We start from the raw sequence: 19,776 nt of genomic DNA on the forward strand, positions 1-19,776 counted from the left end.
TCTCTCTCTCGTCAGTGCCCAGGGGTCTTCAACTCTCCATTCAGGCCGTCCCCCCATGAGATGGAACAACTTCTGAGGCAGGTCAAGTACCAGGCCCCCACCAGGCTGCCCCCCAGGGGCAGAGCTTGTCTCTTGGGCATGCCTGGCCCAGCAACCTCCAGTTTCCATGGGACTATTGAATCCCCACGGATGAAAAACTCTACAATCTGCTGCTCCTCCAGGCTCATACTGCCCCCCATTGCCAGCAAGAAACAGCAGGTGAGATGGTAAAAGCTGGGATCATGACAGGCAGGGAAACAGGGTACAATGATATGAAACAGAATATATGACACATGGACTATAGAGGGGAAGAATGAGAACACAAAGCAACAGAGCATGCGCAGAAGGTGAAAGAGAGTGTTCGTTTTATAAGTGTCATACTAATTATTAGAGCCCCCCAACATCCCCCTCTTGTCCTGCTGGAGATGCTTCTTGATGAAAGCAGAGATCCTTTAAAACTCCTTTTAAAGAAGAATGACATCATTAAAACATGGCAGACGGCTCTCTTGGGGGCTACTGCACAGAGCAGCTCAGTGCCTGTCTTTCAGTGAGTACTATATGTGTGACTGTGTGGCTACAAGGTCCTATCACATGTTTTTGTACCACAGTGTGTGTATCCCATGTGCCCCTTACATTTGTTGTTTCTCATTAATTCAGTGTGGCCTTGTCCAACCAATATTATCTGTGTTGTGACAGGAACACTAGAATCTGAAGGTTTAAGGTATGATATAGTTTATTTTTAGATGTACTGGGCCACTGGAATATAATTTCCCATTTGTAATATGCATCTGATAGGTAGATATAAGAACACTGGGTCACAATGTCTCCTGTGAAAAAAAAGCCTGTGAATTCAGTGTAAATATCAAACTATCTACAGTATGAATGGAGCTTTGAAGCAATGCAACAGTTGAACCTTTAAGCTGCTGACAGTTGAGAATTTATCTCAGTACAATTTATCGTTGTCCAGCTGTGCATTCGTTACTGTTTTGTGCGTGTGTTTGTACGTGTGTGATTGTGTGCATGCATGTGTGTGTGTGTGTATGTTGATGATCTGATGAGGAGCCATTTCACCATTTGTGTTATTTACGCTCTGTAGCTCTTTATTGCAAAGTGCTTTCCCTATTATTAGTTTCTAGTAATGTATAACATAAGTGAGCAGAAATGAGGCGTGGCTCTGTCTCATTTTATTAGCTGCACTTAACACACACACACGCACATGTCTCCAGCTGGATGTAGTTAGGGTGAGTTCATTAGTGGTGTCAGAAAAGTCTCCTGGTGCTGACATGGAGAAGAATACATTATTTATCTATATTTATGCACATCTGTCTTTCTCTGTCTCTGCCTCCCTGTGTTTCTCTGTTTTTGTGTGTGTGTGTGTGTGTGTGTGTGATTAGTGCGGGAAGTCCCCCTTTCTTTCTTTTGCACTCACCCCTACACCCCATACCCCCTCCCTCCCTGGTGTGATAACTATCTAGTGGTGATGGATAAGGTTGAGGTGCTGGCTGTGGAAGTGGTCAGGCCAGGCCACCGATCCCGTGGCGATAGGAGCAAGGACAGGGTCCCCGTCCCTCCCTCTATCTCTCCGCTCTCATCCTCCCTCCTTTTTTAACACGAAACAACAACTGAAGGTCACCTCAAACAAAGCAACAACATTTAAGTTAATCTGCACTTCACAAAGTTTACACACTACTCTCAGAAAAGAGCATACACCCATAGATAGAGTTACATAGTAATGCATGCTTAGAGGCTGCACTTTATTCTTCCTCACCAGACTCACTAATGTCTGAGTTTGTTTAGTATGTGTAACTAACAGAACAGCTAACACATATTTTGCATACTGTGTAAAATAACATGAACCACTGACCAAATTTTGCTTCTAGATCAGGGGTGTCAAACTCAAATACACAGTGGGCCAAAATTAAAAAAATTGTTCCAAGTTGAGGGCCGGACTGTTTATTGAAAACTGACTGAAATGACCTTATTGCACATATTAAACCCAGAACCAACACAGCCTAAGTCATTGCTTATGAAACAACATTAATCATTAAATAAATGAAAAATCAGTTGCATTCATTTCGTATGGCGTTATCTGCAGCTTTCCATAGTAATTTCAAATGAAAACATTTTCCCACAGGCCAACAAGAGCCAAAAAATCATTTCCTTCAAACAAAAACCAAACAGGCCCAGTGGTAGCAAGAGAGGAGTGCAAAGGTAAACATATATTAAACCCGAGTTTGCTGCTCTCTGATGCACAGTAGTCTAAGCCAGATACTTGAAGCTGAAACTAACACAGCTTATAAGACTGTTTTTTATCTATAAACAACAACATTAAACATTAATACCAGGAAAATCAGTTTCTTATGGCTCTTATGCAGCTTTTCCAGAGTAATTTACCTGTCATGGTGTTTTGTTTCATAGTGTCTTCTTACGTTATACTCTTTCATTACAGCCACACTGTCTCCGCACAGAAGGACAGCCTTGTCCTTCATATCCGTGAACACATACTCTGCCTTCCACCTGCCTTGAAAACCCCTGTTTTCAAAGTCCACCGTCTGTTTAGCCATTTTTTGGGGAGAGGGTAGCTGAAAGTTGGCCACAGGTAACTAGCTCCATCAGGCTGCTGATGAATGAGTGGGGCAGGAACTTGCGCTTGCGGGCCTTTGATTGACGTGCCAACGCACTGGCAGTGCATTGTTGGACTTGTAGTACTAATGGTGCATGCACTATACCGGCGGGCCAGCTCTAATAATAATTAGATATTATCATGCGGGCCAAAGATAATTCCATTGCGGACTGGTTTTGGCCTGCGGGCCTTCAGTTTGACATATGTGTTCTAGAATCTAGATCATCAAAAGTATAATTGTTGTGCTGCTTGTGCTTTTAGAAAGGGAAAAAACTGACTTGTGAAATGTTTAAATTTGTTTTTTTTGGTGAGATCGCTTTTACATGTACTTGTTAAGACAGTAACCACTCTATTGACCATTTTTCAAATACTCAATGCCTTTTGTACAAGAGGATGACAGGCATGATGAAATGTCAAGGGGGAGTAACAGGGGGAGTGAGGTTAGACAAGGAACGGCATGAAAACTTGTTGCTAAAAGCGACTTTTCTTTGTCTTTTCAACTTTGATATGTCAGTAGACATCAGCACCCCATCACTGCAGGGTAGGAGCCACAATGTCAAGAAGATATACAAGGAATAAAATTGATGGACAGCTGTTTAAAGTTTAACTGACTTGTTTGTGAGATTTCGTCCCCAAAAACAGTTGAATAAAGTAAGAGAGAAAGTCAGATATATATTCTATGCAACTGCATGTCAAACACTTCAAGACAGAATCGAAGATGATGACGGTGTTCCTCTATCTTTTTCTTCTTTTATCAACAAATCCCCAGAAAAGACCAAAACCAACAATGAATTTACCCTGTTAGAGGCATCATCAGCGTCATCAGTCTTATCAAGAACTGTTAAAAACACAAAAAACATGTCTAATTTAATACTTCAGAAATTATTTTCTCGTTCCCCTTCTCATTTTATATTTACTTATATATTGATATTGGTTTTGCACATTGATCATAAAGTTAGTGAAAGTCAGTGACATTTTCTTTTCTTTTCTTAAGGTGTTTTTTCAAAGACTTCAATGCCGTGATGATGTTGCGCATGAAACAAGCTCCAAAGAAATGATAAGTGAAAGGAAGACATTAAATGTTGGGGGTAAATGAGAATAAAGGATATAATCACTGGGAGTAGGGGACCAGAAGTGTCTCAGAGGTTAATAAGAATATAGTAGATGCGCAGCTGAGTGAGCATGTTTTTCCTCTCTTTTCGCTGTTTTGCTCACTCTCTGTCCCTCACTTTTACTCATGCATGCTTGGCTTTCCTCCTCCCTCCTCTTTCTCTCTCCTGATATAATTTTCTTCATTCTCTTTCTTGCTCTCTCTTCCTGCCTCTCTCTTTGTCTCTGTGTCACAGGAGGAGAGATGAAGAGGATTGGCCTCTGGTTTTAGCAGTAAGCCATCACTACCTGTGGGAGAGGGATCAGAGAAAGAAAGAGACGGGGGTCTGAAACAGAAAGATGCAGTGATCATTATCTGATTCTTGTGTGTGTCTCTGTGTGTGTTGGCGTTTGGTTATTCCAGGGTCTGTTCAGAGAGCCGGGGGAAGTGTGGGAGCAGCGCGTGCATTGTCCTGACCTGACGGTGCACCTGCAGACCTCTCGCACACACCTGGAGGAGGCCCAGAGCCAGCTACGACAACAAGAGTCCATGAGACTCCACAGAGGCACATTGTGAGAACCAGACACGCAAAAACACACGTACAGACAAAAGTAGATTACGAAACAATCACACACACATAAACCAGAAGTGTTTCATTAAAGGTTTCCCTTAATTATGTCATTTTTTTCCGTCATATACACCAAGGAATACATGCTTGCGAACACATACATGATCGGACACTTAACACAGTCACAAGCAAATTCATGCAACATTAAGTAGCAAATGGACACATCCTTATTATGAAAACTAATGGGTGTATGCCAGGAGATTATTTTAAGACTGCTTCAGACTGGGCTTTGTTGCAAACAGTCTCTCCCTGCTTTATTTCAAGGCTTGTATTAGTTTTAATTAGGAATGGTGCGTGTGTATGTGTACGTGTCTTTGCTAAAACACTTGGCTATAACCTCATTACCACTCACGGGCTAATCTACTCGGTTGTGTGTGTGTGTGTGTGTGTGTGTGTGTGTGTGTGTGTGTGTGTGTGTGTGTGTGTGTGTAAAGTACTGTTATTAACCCTCTGTTTGATCTGTCTCACACAATAATTTCCCTGACTCCAGTAGAAAAGACCACCCAATTTTCTTTCCACTCCAGCCTTCTTTAGTCTTTTGTCTCACTGCTATCAAATGGCACAGGACATTTTTTAAAAGGAACTTGCATACTGTATCTGACTTTTCTCCATGTGTCTTGTCAGTGTATTTTGTGTCGGTTTTCTGGTTGCTACATATTCTGCAGTATGGATTCATGCTCAACCTAATGATGGTTTGATATGCTAGTAAAGATTAACCTGAACTCAGCTGCAACCTTTGTGACCTATAACTTTTTGTTGTTTGCTCTTGCCATTTTCCAACCAGAGGAACAGGAAGTATGCTCCGCCATCTGAGCCACAGAAGCAGTTCTTTTAGTCAGCAGGCGTATGGCAAGAGCTTCAGATAGGAGATGACTCCAAGAGGTAGGTTGAAAACTACAAACTCAAAAATTGTTATTATTATTGTGATTGTACATTTAGTTTTTGAGTATACCTACTATGTACCGAAATTAAGTCATTGTTGAAGACCGAAGATTGCTTTCAACATTGTTCACCAGAAACTTAAGTGAAGCAAAAACATTATGGCTAAAACACACAGTTATACAAGACCATCTACAACTGTATCTTTCTGCCGAACACAGCTGTTGTGTATCACTTCATTTAAAGAGGTTGCTGCACTATTTTTTCTGGACATTGAACATGATTATGTGGAATTTTTTTTTTTTTTTTTTGTGTATGTGTCACCTCATGGTAATGCAGCAACTTAAACTTTACAATCAAGAGTCAGATGTCTCTGAAATTGAGAAGAACAAAATTAATGGTTGACAAGGAAAGATCATTGTAGTATTTGCTATATAGTTTTATAGGAATCCTATAATAATTTTATCACACAGTTATTATAGAAACCCGTGTTCACCCTTTCAGATCAAAGTCAATCAATGTCAGGTCCGTGTAAAACCCGGGTCTGGAACGTGGACATGAAACCAGGTTAGACGACACTTGTCAACCCCTGCAAACGGATGGCAGTCACGGGTTTATCCTGGGGTTGCCTGAGTTTCGGTCTGAAAGTTATTATTCTCCTCTAAAAGAAAAGAGGGAAAACGGAGGCAGTGCAGCCTAACCCTTTCAACTTCAGTTACACAAATTTGTCAAAAGTGACAGCAATTTAATAAATCGCCGCTCTCCATCACACGCATATGCACACCCACCCACACACATGCACACAATTCCCAGTTATGCCCTCCACTGCCCCCTCTCCATGTATACGTAAATGAGGTGCATGCATGGGTGTGTGTTTGTGTGAGTCTGTTACAGAGAGAATGTGTGTGCGTGGGCCCTGCGGTCTGGTCCAGGCATTAGGTAATTGACTGTGTCTTTGCTCAAGGCCTTTCATGGATCACCGTCCTTTATTAGCTCACTTCCCAGCACACACACACACACACACACACACACACACACTCACAAACACACACAAAGTTCCCAGCAGCTCCACCCCAACCTCTTACCCCCCACTACCAGCACCTAGACCCAATTGCCTGGAAACGAGGAGTGAAACAAGAGAGAGAGAGGAGCAAGGGAAGAAGGAGAGAGCAGCGACAGGGGAATGAACTAACACGGCCCCAGGAAGTGGAGATAAATAAGTATGGGGAGTGAGTGGGCGGGTGAATGGGGTCCCCTGCCGCTGACAACAGTGGGTGAGGGAGTAAGATCAGTTTTGCTCGGTGCATCTATGCTGTATCTGTAAAATACTGTATTGATGGAAAGCTTGTGGGGTCTCTGTGTTTGTGTTATCCCATCAGCAATAATTTGGCTCACCTTTCAAATTAGACCCTTACCCTTCACACAGACATTTGCGCAAGCCAAAACACACTGTGGTCTGCAAGTCAAGGCCTCAGCCATCACTGAACCCTATTTGCAACACAATATTGGTAAGTTTTGTAAAATTTTGTGTATGTGTGTTTGCACTCATACTCTCTGATGGATGCTGCAAAATGACAGCTTTCTATTTGCCAATTGCCAAAGCAATGTCTGACACACACACGCACACACTTGTACCGTCATTGACATAATGCATTCCCTAGCCCCTTACCCCAACCCTAACCGTCACAAGTAAATGCCTAACCCAAACGTTAACCTATTTCAACCCCACCCTTAAAACCAGGTCTGCACATTCAAGCAGCCTAACCTTAAGTTGTGAGGACTTTCCAAAAATATCCTCATTCAGTGTGTAGCAAGTACAACTACACAAACACACACACAAACCATCCAGACCCACGTTCATACATTTTGGCCAAACTTGACCTCCCTGTTCTCTGTGACAACATTGCTGCTGCTGCTGTGTAGGCTGTTGAAGAAGATGAAGAAGACGAAGATAGCAGCGCCTGCTCTCAGCCTGTTCTTGTCATACTGCTGTCACTCAGAGCTTATCAGACCTCAGATTTTTTTCCCCATTTCGTCTCTCTGTCTGAGGCTCCATCGTTCTTTATCTCTCTCTACCTCTGTTTACTCTCTCTCTTCTCTCGCTCTGTGGTAATTAGTGCATTAGTCCTATCGTTGGCTTGACCCCCCAGCTACAGCAGCAGCCAGCAGAGCTTCTTGTCACAGCTCAGAGGGCCAATGGAGTGGACAGCTCAGCCCTGGTACTCATCATCTTCATACCGTGCCCAGCCAGCCTCCCCCCAGCCACATTATCTAGCTATGTTATCCAGCCATGCTCCTAATTATTTTCCAACCCCAGCCACAGCCCTCTCACCCAGCCTCTGCCACATTACCTAGCCCTGCTTGTAATCATCACCCTAAGCCTTGCTTCAACCCTCTACACAGCCTGAAGCTTCATCATTAACATAGCCCAGTTTTTTCCTAGTTCCAGACCGTGGCTCTTTGGCTTGACCATCACAGCTCTTGGCAGTATAGCATACAGCATCCCCAGTCCAAACCAAGCCCTAGAAATAGCGCCTGACTCCTGGACCTTTATTTACCTTAGCCATCTGTGTCACAGTAAGAAAATCTATCAATGCAAATGTAGCCCAGCCTGTCAGGATATACACACACATTCACACACAATCACTTAGATGCTAGTGCCCACCTCTCCAGGAACTCAATGGCCCTGGCTTAGGCCAAGGGGGGCTGTGTAATGTTTGCCCTTTTTCCACCTCCTATATGCCCTTGCCTTGATGTTCCAGCTTACCCACTAAAGCTTACCTTCATAGACCTCAGACCCTCTTTTGCAGCTCTATCCTTCAATTATTCACATCCCCCATCTTTTGAAAAAGGCCAGGTTTTGTGAGTGAACAGTGCCTAAACCTCTTAAGGTTGGAGAGTTTTATACAGTCAGCACTGTAATGTTCATTGTACGATAAAATATTAGTTGTTTTTTTTTTTTTACTTCTGCACCAGCTAAATGCACCAACAATAGCTAATTTCAAATGCAGAAATGGGAAAGCCCTCTCTGTCCATGCTAATTTTGTGGTTGTGTTATTAGCCATGTCACCAGCGGTACTGCCTGTAACCATAGAGGATAGCTAATTAGGAGGCTACGTGCTAATCAAGTACACTACAGTGAGTGGTCACGTCTGTGTCTGTCTGCGCTCCAAGCCTTTCTTTCCTCTTGCATTAGACTGACATCCATCACAACTTTCAAAAGCTAGCATCTCAGAAAGAAAACATGCTGATAAACACCAGAACACACGTTTGCACAGGCATCCCTGCTTTACTGAACACGTGCAAATAGACATGTACAATCATATGTGTACACATGAATACATGCATATACACAGTCCACCGCTGAATGCCCAACCACACATACACTTTAATGTTGCCCCAGTGTCGTCCTTGTTACCGCTTCTCACCACAACACACACACATCCCTTCTTACCCCCACAGAAACATACACCATGATCTCCTCCCAGCTACTATGGTGTACCTTTTTTATTGTCGTTTTTGTATTGTGGGTGCAAAGCTTTGGGCAACGGGGACAGGAAACGTGTGTCTGCTACATACACACACATGCTGGCTAACTCTTAATGGCCTTAGCCATAATGAATCACCATGATGCACACAACCGATGTATGAGGGATCTTCTTAATGGGAACAGTATTCACTAGCAATTAATACCTAAACCGAAATAGGCCACAAGAAGAAACAGTGGAATTAGGTGGGGCAGGGGCAGCAAATGCATGAACTCATATGTGTCCACCTTTTATGCCTGTCTGTCTGTGTATGTATTTCCAGTGTTATTGTGTCCATCCATCTCTCCAGCTCTGCTGCATTAGTGTCCAGGTTACTGCGGTGAGAAAGAAAGAACGCTAATTCTCCATAACCATTTTACGGCGTGTGTAAAACTCTGCAGCCCCTTCATTTGCACAGCCATAAAACATTCCCTCTGCCACACTCCTTCCTACTCAGGACCTCAGATTTATCAATTAACCCAACACTTCGCTTCCATTACGGTGGCATTTTGCACCACGAGGCCTGCATACAGAGTAACGATGAGGGCTGAGTGCACACAACATGATATTAAATGGACAGTCTCACTTAAATGATTAGCCATCATATTTTGGTGTGACTTAAGAGAATGAATGACATTAGACTTTATTATTTATGTTCAAATCTGTTGGACCTGACTTGACCAGATTAACTTGGGTCACTTCAGGTCAATCTTTTTAACTTAATTGTATGAATTTGTGTCAAGCTCCTGTTTTAAACTAATAAATTAAATGGTGTTGGGAATTTATGATTAAAATTGTTCACAACTTCTGCCGTGAGTAAGAATCAGTAGCGGGTTTAGATTTGTTTCTTTAGGCTTGAATGTAGCCTTGGGGCCTGTTGTAAATCAAGGCCTTTTCACACCAAGTCTTATAGCCTGTAAGTCAAAAAAGCAAACAAAAGATAAAAGAAAAGCATGCATAAACCTTTTTAAAAAGCCTGGTGATTTATTTTCAGTCATTTTCAAGTCACCCTTTAGTGTTTATTCTAATCTGCATTAGTGTTGCTGTTAACAAAAATAGAATACAGCGTGGAAAGTGACACTGCTGGACAAGTAAAATCTCTCATTCAGAGATATTTTACAATCTGCATGATGTATAATGAGGTTAACAAGACTCAAGTATGACAAATAAAGCTATTTAGATGTACCATACTAAAGAGTGCTGGTTTCAGTCTAAATGCATCCGGTAGTACACGAGTTCTCAAACATTCCAATCAAAACAATTGTATAATTAGCAAATATACTGTTTATTTAACCATTAGAGAAAATCATTATTTTAGGAAATGATATGCCCAATAAAAGGAAATAAGAGATTCCTACTGTATAAAATGCATTGTCATCATAGTTATTTTGAGGCAACGTCAAGATGGGAGATTGCTTTCAGGTTTATTTCGATAGTTTCTTCTCCATGTATACATGGATGTAAGAGAAAGTCGACAGACAAGCAGGATAAGGATGTCTGTGCTTTTAATGGACCACCTGTCCCTGTGCAGATATGCTCCACTGAACCATACTGTATGTTGTGTGGTATAATCACTGCCTATCTCTATCTCCTGCCGTCACTCTTTCTTTCCCTTGCTGTCTTGTTTATTTGCACACTTGTTCTCTTTTTCTCTATCCTCTTCGTCTGCGCTGCGTAGCTTCAACTATTTTTCCGCTCCCCCCACTGCTTTTCTCACAAACTATGTGTTGTGTGTGTGTGTCTGTGTGTGTCTGTGTGTGCCATCAAATACCGGAGTGCACAACACACACACACACACACACACACACACACACACACACATACTTGAGGAACATGACAGCCCTCTCATACAGCAGTGTGTTGGTGATAGAAGTCAACCCTGGCTGTGAAATGCAAATGGGTTGTGATGAAGCTACGGAGCAGACGGACATTGAGGAAGCAGCAGACAGCATACACAGACTTACGTGTGTGCTTTGCCGTCAAAAAAGCGAAAGAATACATTTTCTAATAGCAGGGAGAAGATATGTTTTGATTCTCCTATGTTGCCTGTTTCTCCTTATATTTTACATGTTCTGCTTCTCATTGTTTTGCTCTAAACTCCTTTTAAAATATTTAAGGCATGCAAACCTTTTGCCAGAATTTGCCGAATGTTGATTCTTGAAGATACAGTTTGGAGGGTAGGGCTACTAGGTAACTTCTATAGAGGACGATAGAGCAAAAACATCTTATCGTACTCCAGATCTGCGTTTAGATGTGCATGCATTAACTGTCAACAAAAGGCTACAAGCGCCTAGTCACAATACAGTACAAGCCCAGACCATCAGGCTGTGACTTGCTGTGTGGAAAAAGCCAAAGCAGAGTTGGCAGAGTTGTTAGCAACTTAACAAACATTGTCAAACATCCTGTTAGACACAGTAATGTAACCTAGCACTGACACACAGTTATGGTAACGTTAGCTAGCTACCTAATTTTACAACATTGTTACATGCGAGTTCCATCTCGGCCCATGGGCCAGATCTGGAAATTTCACGCGTCGATATCATCTGACGTGGCAAAGGTTCAGTGATCCTTTGTTATTCTTCACATTTCAGTGAACAAATTGATATATGATGGACCTGTCAAAAGAGTAGCTAAATATATTTTATAAGTCATAATGGATCGACTCATTTAGGGAGAGCAGTGGCTGTAACCTAGATGTAACTTAACAGAAGACATCAAGTCGCCATCTCTCCCCTCTTGCAGCAGACGATAAATACATGTTATGTAAACAACATGAAATGCATGCACGAGCTAAAGGCAGAAGACACCGGGACAAAACTGTGTTTCAAGGATTTTTTTGACACTATTTTTTACATTAACAAGATGTTCAATGTGTTGGACACGAAAGACGATAGACCAGATAAATTAACAATTTTTCTCTCGTGCATGTTTTTTTACAGTCGGTAAACAGTCTGATGTTTATGTGAAAGCCGCACCTTTACCTATGCTATAAAATGGTTTATATGTGTGTGTGTGTGTGTCGGTGTGTGTATGACGGTGTGTGTCTTATTGCAGGCTCATATGCTCACTAGCCAGCACAGGGAGCATGTGTGGGGGGTTGGGGTGGTGGTGAGATCTGGAAAGGGAAGCAATCACAAACACTTAAACCTGCAAATGGCCTTGATGTCCTGTGCTAAGCAGCCTGTGTTGACTGATGAGCCTGTTAACCCTGGCTGAAACAACTCCAGCACAGGGGATTAGACAGCAACGCTGGTCCCGGCTGTTCCTGGCCCATTTTGCATGGGAATTGTGCATATTTAATCTAAGGTGTGCCGAGGTGCAAAGACAAGCCCCCCTCTTCTCCGTTTCTCATTATAGATGTGTAATAGCACCCTGAGGCTGGGGGCCTTAATTCACCAGCCCCAGCCCCAGTCTTAATCTTACCCTCATTCTCAGCCCCCACCTTTCCCCAGCGTCTACTCTCAACCCAAATCAGTCCCTAGTCCCAGCCCTCTTCCTAGCTGTGTGTCTCCGTCTCTCCTAGTACTTTCCTGCCTTGTGTGTTATCGAACCCCTGCAAGTCCTAGGCCAAAGCCATTTTACCCTTCCAAGCAGGCATTCAGACAGGAAGCAGCCCAGCATTACAACGCAAGGAGCTACATTTCGGGGGGGGGTTAAATATTGATGGGGCTCAACTCTGGGAAGTGATCGCAGCAGCAATTCTTTTATCTTTTGTTGCAGTGGTTGCAAAATAAACAGTAAAAATGCTGCAATTTGTGACATGTTAATCTCCCAGAACGTGGTTGTGCGTGTATTTCATTTGACAGTGCTGCACCTTGTCAGATGTATTGCATTGCAGCAAATGTTGAACCAGGTTTAATCTGGCTCAACTTTCTTCAGACCAGTCTTTTGCCACACTGTCTTCATGAGTTCTAGTGCTCTGTTTCATTTTACTGTGACAGACCCTTCGGGAGGAAAAGGTGAACCTGATGGGAAAATTCACGGCGGTGTAGCAGAGAAGTACATCCCCCAAACAAAACAGACTAAATTTGCTCAGAAGAAAAAAGACCTGATGAATATTCAATTGATTGACCAATGGTCTAGATTTTTTAAACACAGTCATCCATACTTTCTACTTCTCTTCAGGATGTGCAGTCAGATCTGCTTGCTGTTGCACCTGCATTGCCAAAATTACTGAGGCTACGTACAGTATAAGTATTCAGTATATATTGATATTTCTAAAATTGAAGAATGACAGATAAACGCCACACAGGAAACACAGGGGTTTGGTAAAACACAGTATTCAGTCCCAGCTCACTCAAGGTGCCGTGGAAAGAACAAGGCAATGTTTCTGAGCTGGTAATAACACTGTAAAAATTAAGAGACACCTCAAGGCTCAGTGAGGTCAATAAAAATGTTTGTTACAATTTTAGAGTCATGATTATCATTTCTGGTAAAGGCTACATTTCAGACTGTGTTCCTGACTATGACTGTAGTTACTTTTTTTGTCACCATCAGATGCATATCAACTGTAGCCACTCATTCCTTCAGTAGTTGTGTCCTCGTACAGACTCGCTGCTGCTTTTTTTTGTCGGTCTTTGTTTCTTCATGTTGCGTTAGTTGTGAATTCTGCGTCCATTCCCTGATTAATGCAATTGAGTGTCAATGACAAGAGCTCTCTGAAGCATCTATGCATCTAATTCCATCTATCACTGCATCTCTCTCTCTGTCTCTCTCCTCTCATCCCCCTCTAATCCAGCCAACACTTCTCTCTGCAGGACGGAACAATTAATGTGTCTCCTCATTTACTCGCTCTCTCCCACCCTTATCTCTCTCTTTTCACTCTTCCTTTTCTTGATATTCCTCTTCAGACGATGTTTCTCATGTTTGTCTCATGCATCATATTGCTACCTTTTTAGAGAAAACTGTGTAGCGTGAGCGTGTTGTATGTGCATGTGTGTGTGTGCATTGACATAGTTTCAAGAGGGACCCTATGCTGTGTGTGTAATTTCTTGTTTGTACATGGTTCCAAACATCTTTGGCCACTGCAGAGCAGGGAAAAGATATTTAGAGAGACAGAGAGGTTGAACAAGACAAAAAAAAAAAGATTGAGAGAAAAGGGAAGAGAGGGGGGAGAGGGGAAAAAACAGGATGATAACAAAAGCAGCTCGGATTTCACAGACGCATATTTCATCAATCATGTGAATAAGTCGTGGTGATTATGCATGGCGGTGGCAGGCCGAGGGGGGGCTGATTACCATACACCATAAAGGCTGCTTTCTTATCTCACACACACTGATTAGTTTCTGTCTGCAGATAGCCTCTCACTCTTTACTCTTTTTCTCACACACACACACACACACACACACACACACACACACACACACACACACACACACGCACTCATGGGGTGCGTCTGTCTCTGCACATGCAAACACAGGCTCATACACACACAAATCTGCTAAAATTCCAGGTAAATTGTTACAGTAGTCCAACCCCAAGAGCCAGATGAGAAAAGTTCAGTCTCTCATTGCTAACTGGTTTTACTTAATCAGGAGATAATCCCCCAGATAATAACAGTAAAAAAAAAAAAAATAACGGAATATTTCCCCCAAATATTGTACATCAGAGGTGGATTTGGGTTCTGAATGGCACAAATTACAGCTACGTTTTTTAGAAGAAAACATGCAAGCAGTGTGACAAGAACTGTTAACTGAGGTTTCTGCATTAGAGCTCACATTGAAAACTCAAATCCACTATAAAAAGGAAATTGTTGTGTTTTGTAAATAAGGTTGTTTCTTAAAAGGAGACGTATTGTTACAGCAGGGCATTTACATCTTTGCAGCTGAAATTTATTTGATCTAGTTTTGCTTTCCCTTCTTGGTGGGTCACTTGGAAATTGTCTCACTCTCTTTGCTCAGGTTGGTATGTTGTGGTCCTCTTTTGATAACTGTCGCACATTTTGCTGGAACTGTGGCTTTTACATGATGCAGAACGAGAGAGAGAGAGAGAGAGAGAAAGTGAGATGGGAGGAGGATGAGGAGGTGAGGCTGGGGCAAAATTAGCTACGTATGAAAGGCCTCGCTTTGTGTCTCAACCAGGGAATTAGAAATTACTCCTTTCTCTTGCCTCCCCTCTCTCTCCCTCACCCTGATATATAATGTAAACTCATTTGGTAACCAGGCTGGCGCTGCGTTGCGCTGTCTGAGTGCCTGCATGTGAGAAGTGTGCCTGGGACGCATTAGGGCCTCCTGACAGGGGCCTGGGTGAAATAAGTGAAATTAATGGAGCTCCTTTCATGTCGGACAAGGCCGCGGCACCCCTTTCACGCTGCGTACAGTCACAGAAAAGTCAATACTTTTTTATTACTCCTCGCTTGCCCTACATTCCCCGCTACAAGTGCTCTACTCGCTAATTGGTTTCAGTTTGCAGAGAAAGAGAGAGAGAGAGAGAAACAGGAAAGAAAGAGAGGGAGAGGACTCCATCCCAAAGAACACTGAAGCAAATAAATCAATCTCATATTTTTTCTCCCCGCTGTCTTTTTTCATTGAGTAACATCATGGCAGAGAGAGGGAGAGATGCGAGAGAGAAATAGAGGAGAGAGGGTAAATGGTTGGTTAGAGCACGCCTGGTCCCCAGGGAGCATAATGATATCTGGGAGCCTGTTAATGGAGACGAGTGGTTAAAGTGGTCTGGGGCCCTGGCCAGGTCTCCCCTGGGGGTTTTTAACCAGCAACCTCACCTTCGGAGGCTGCTTGTGCTCTGGGCTCAGAGGCACAATGGAGCATCCCACCAAAATACAATTTCAGGCTTTGATAGATTTGCACAAAATGACATTCAACTCAACTCTGTTTGTGTGTGTGTGTGTGTGTGTGTGTGTGTGTGTGTGTGTGTGCAGATGTGTGGAGATGAAGTCATCAAATGCATCACGGCCTGTTTAGCGATTGTTTGCATGGTGTTGCTTTTTTCAAGCCTTGCTGGACTGATGTCATCCTGCATGTAAAATGACCACAAATATTGTCAGTATGTGATCTGTCGTATGTGCTGAATGAACGTGTCTCTTTCATCTGAAACTAGATTATAATTTATAACAAAATGACCAAAATACACAAACACCTCATGAGGGGTTTGGAGTTTGGCTGCTGTGTGTGTGCATGTGTGCATGTGTGCACATGTGCATGTGTGCACTGTATGTATGCGTCCTGTCTGCCAGTATGCTGTTCACTGTTGTGCTAAGCTTAAGTGGCAGTGGGGTTAGCCTCTTTCAGAAACAGCGCAGCCACAAATTGATGTGACACTTTGAACCCCCTCACTCCCTCCCTTCCCGCCAGCCCACCACCTCCCACACACACACACACACACACGAAGCAGCCTCCAGTCCAAAGGAGGTTCCACCAGTCTCGTTTTCTTTCTGTGTCCCAGCTTTCACAGCTCTGGAGTGTGGGCTAGGGTAGGTTTGGGGGGTTACAACATGTGTGTATGTGGGTGCATGTGAGTGTGTGCGTATGTGTGTGAAGGAGCTGTCACACAGTGCTGGCATCACCATCCAGTTTGCCATCTCTTCCTCAGCTTGACAAGTCCCTGCTCCCTACCCCATGGCTAACAAACACACACACACACACACACGCATGCACACACACCGTCTCTTTATCTCTCTCACTCTTCTCTCACACACACGTATGATATGTGAACTCACCAATCACAAGCTCACATGCACTGTATGAATGCATACAATGAATAAATGTATAAGAACATGCACACACACACACACACACCCATGCACACACACACACACACACACACACACACACACGCACAGACAACCACATGCTAAATTATACCCAATGAATGTGTTTGACAAAAGATGCAGCATGCTCTGCACACCGTGACAGCAGCACATCACATCACATCATTGTTACTGAAAAATGTAGCAGAATTCACTCTGGAATTTTGCTTCAAGTTTTGTGCGCAAAAGTTTCTATTTGTGTGGCATCACCGTTTGATGGCCGCTGTGTGTGTGTGTGTGTGTGAGAGAGAGAGATCTTCTCGGCAGTTGTTGGCGTCAGATCGCGGAGGGCTTCTGTTTGTTACAAGGACAGGCTTGTCCCCGCCCCCAGGCGTCGGCATTACGATGATTGTCATGGCGATGGAGTGTGAGTGACAGGCGGGATCACATGTGGTAGCCGGGGAGCAGGAAGCCCGAACCGCCCGAGTCCCTGACATTAGTTTGTCCTTCATCAAAACTTTACGCTCGTTTATAACTACTCACTCCCTCTGTTGCAAAATCTCGCCCATTTACTTCTTTTTTTTAACCATCTGTCCCTCTCATGTCCTGATCTCTCCTTCTCTCTTTTATTTCTACTTCTCTGGCTCTTTCCCTCTCATTTACATTTCATTTAATACTCTTACAACTGTATATCTCCACTTGTCTCTGTCTGTCCTCGTCCCCTCGTCTCAGTTTTTCTCTCGGTGCCAAGCTTAAGATATGTTTGGGGTTTTTTTTTTGGATATCACACTGCTTTCTAGGAAATCTAAGTGATTGGTTAAGAGGGTAAATTGAACTGATTGTATCAGTTCAGACCTACACATGCATACATTTACACATACAGTGGTTATAAAAATGTGCTCAGGTGTGTGTTCAAGTGTGTCTGCATGTGTGTGCGTGCACAAGCATTTTAATCCATATTCTTTTGCCTCAGCAATGTTTCTTTATTATTATTATTTTAGTGTATGTGTTGATGCAAACTTATTCCTGTTTGTGAGTTTGCACAGGAATGCACGTGTATGTATGTTTTGGTGAGAGAGCTTTTTGTGCATCGCAGCAGAAAAGGAGGTCAGGGTTTGCACGGAGACTCGGGCATTCATCATTAGCCTGCTGCCGCTGCCGGTAATGTTGCCCGTTACAACCATGATTAAGAGCCCCGCTTAGTTCCAGCAGCCGGTGCAGACACACAAACACACACGCACATGTGTGGTACCAACTACGTCGCTGGTACTCTGTAGTTTGACAGAAAACTCTGTGTTTAACACCATCATCCAGTTCAGCATGCGTTCATGTGAGTGTTAGCGTGTTTGTTGTTCAGGGGCTGTGCTGTACATGGTCTCTAACTGCGAGGAGGCTTCAGGGCTTGATGAGAAACCTGTCACAGTCACTCATGAAAAGAGCAATTCACTGCTCCACACACACACACACACACACACACACACACACACACACACAGGAAGTCCACATGATCTTGATGAGTGTATTTGTGAATCATAATGGATGGATGTACACCTCCATCCTCATTTATGAGAGCCAGTAAACCATCATGGCCTCTGTGTTCTTCAGCCATCTTCATGGGACAATGACTTCTCTCCAAAAGTATATTAAGAGTGTAATTAAATGCCATCACATCACACCATTTTCAGACGCAAACCCAGCAGCCACAGAAGTGTCCACTTCCCCTGTTGCACAAGTCATCCCCAGTTGTCCTGTGCCTCTGATTGGTTTGCACAAGAGATTTTTTTAAACTCATCTCAAAAAAGGATTCTTGGTCACATTTTTGGTTTTAACAGTCTTTTTGCCACATGTTTGTCCTCTGATATTTTTGGTTAATCAAGGCAAAACATATTTAATGCCCCTGCTTTCTTGTCCCTCCTTTTCCCTCTCATTTTTTAAAAAATCCCTCCACCCTCTCTGCCTCTGCTCTCCTCCCCTCCAGCCGTTGAAGACCTTGTTCACCACCTGCAACGTCTTTGATAAGTTTCCTCATCTGCGCTCCACGGCAGGCGTCATCGTCTGACACACCTCCTCGTGAAGAGAAGAGCAAATAAAGAAAGACTGCTTATTGTATTTTTGTTATAGTGTATTTATTCCAGTACCTGATGTGTTCATCTGAACCTTTTCTTCCTTTGAGTCTTTCAGCTCAGCGTTGCCATTCAACTTACAGTTCACCTCAAGTACCCTAACACACTTCACAGTGTATTGCAGCCTAATATGTCAGTTGTATTGTCCAGAATGTTTGTGAATCAGAGTCAGAGTGGGAATGTGCAACACAAGCAAGTCTAATCTGGTGACCCATTCTAAGAGACAGCGTGTGTGCCTATAGGCAGTGATAGTGTCAGCAATGGAAAAGATACACAGCAGTTCTCCCATGCCGTTCACCACCAGCTCTGCGCTGTGCAGACTGTGTATTAACATAAACACGTCACACTGCTTTGCAGTGCATGGAAGAGAGAGAGTTGGGTTGGATTTCATTTTCAGTAGCACAAGTCCCATAACATTTCCAGCAATAAAGGCCAAATGAGCATTGAAAAAGCAGCAGCAGCACTGGCACTTAACATTTCACAATTTCACAAACATTGATGGATTGTCAACACAGTTGGCAAAATCTCTCGTACACGGGTTTGAATTTTATGTTGGTTTTGATAAGGTCCTGGATGCCAGGTTTTGTGCCGTAGATATCACATGGATTTGAGATCACACCCTGGACACTGTGTATTTTTTCTTATTAGTAATGTTCACATTCAATAAGCTGACACCAGTGAATTTTTGCAATTTTAAAAAAAAAGTTATTTATCAGGTTCATCAGGTCAAGTTGTTGTTGATAAGTTTTCAGTTAATGAACTAATTGTTTCAGCTGTGATAAATACCATCACTGTGTCTTCCACAAATGTATCATCCTTCTTTATTCTGACACCTTTTGAAAAACTTTTGTAGCTCATTTAAAATTTGAGTCTAAATTATTAAGACTACTGAACTTCGTCTGGAAGTGAAGACTGAACCTGACACCTCCTCCTACGAGGCCCTGAGGCAGAGCGTCCTTCTGTTTTGATGGTGAAGTATAAAGTGATTTCAGAGTCTCTCCTCTCCATCACTTTCTGTCTGTGGAACAGTCACAGATGCAAAAGTTTCATCATTAAATGTACCTGTTAATTCTCTAAGACAAACTTCCCTCTGTCCTCATTCTTTCCTCCACCTGTTTTTCCTTTCTCTCCTGTCTGTCTCTTCATCCTTCTCCTCTCCCTC

General features: G+C 43.0%; 1 protein-coding gene across 1 annotated transcript in view; it reads left to right on the forward strand.

Annotated features, from left to right (window-relative positions):
• Positions 1-18,576, forward strand: part of spata17 (spermatogenesis associated 17) — a 34,902-nt gene extending 16,326 nt beyond the window's left edge. Inside the window, exons 7-10 of the mRNA XM_076741813.1 lie at positions 16-258; positions 4,176-4,324; positions 5,165-5,262; positions 18,470-18,576. Of these exons, the coding sequence (XP_076597928.1) occupies positions 16-258; positions 4,176-4,324; positions 5,165-5,246 (474 nt within the window). The 3' untranslated portion in view covers positions 5,247-5,262; positions 18,470-18,576. The remainder of the gene's footprint in view (positions 1-15; positions 259-4,175; positions 4,325-5,164; positions 5,263-18,469) is intronic.
• Positions 18,577-19,776: the final 1,200 nt, after the last annotated feature.

This window comes from Chaetodon auriga, chromosome 1, assembly GCF_051107435.1.
Source record: "Chaetodon auriga isolate fChaAug3 chromosome 1, fChaAug3.hap1, whole genome shotgun sequence".
In the NCBI taxonomy this organism is placed as follows: domain Eukaryota; kingdom Metazoa; phylum Chordata; class Actinopteri; order Chaetodontiformes; family Chaetodontidae; genus Chaetodon; species Chaetodon auriga.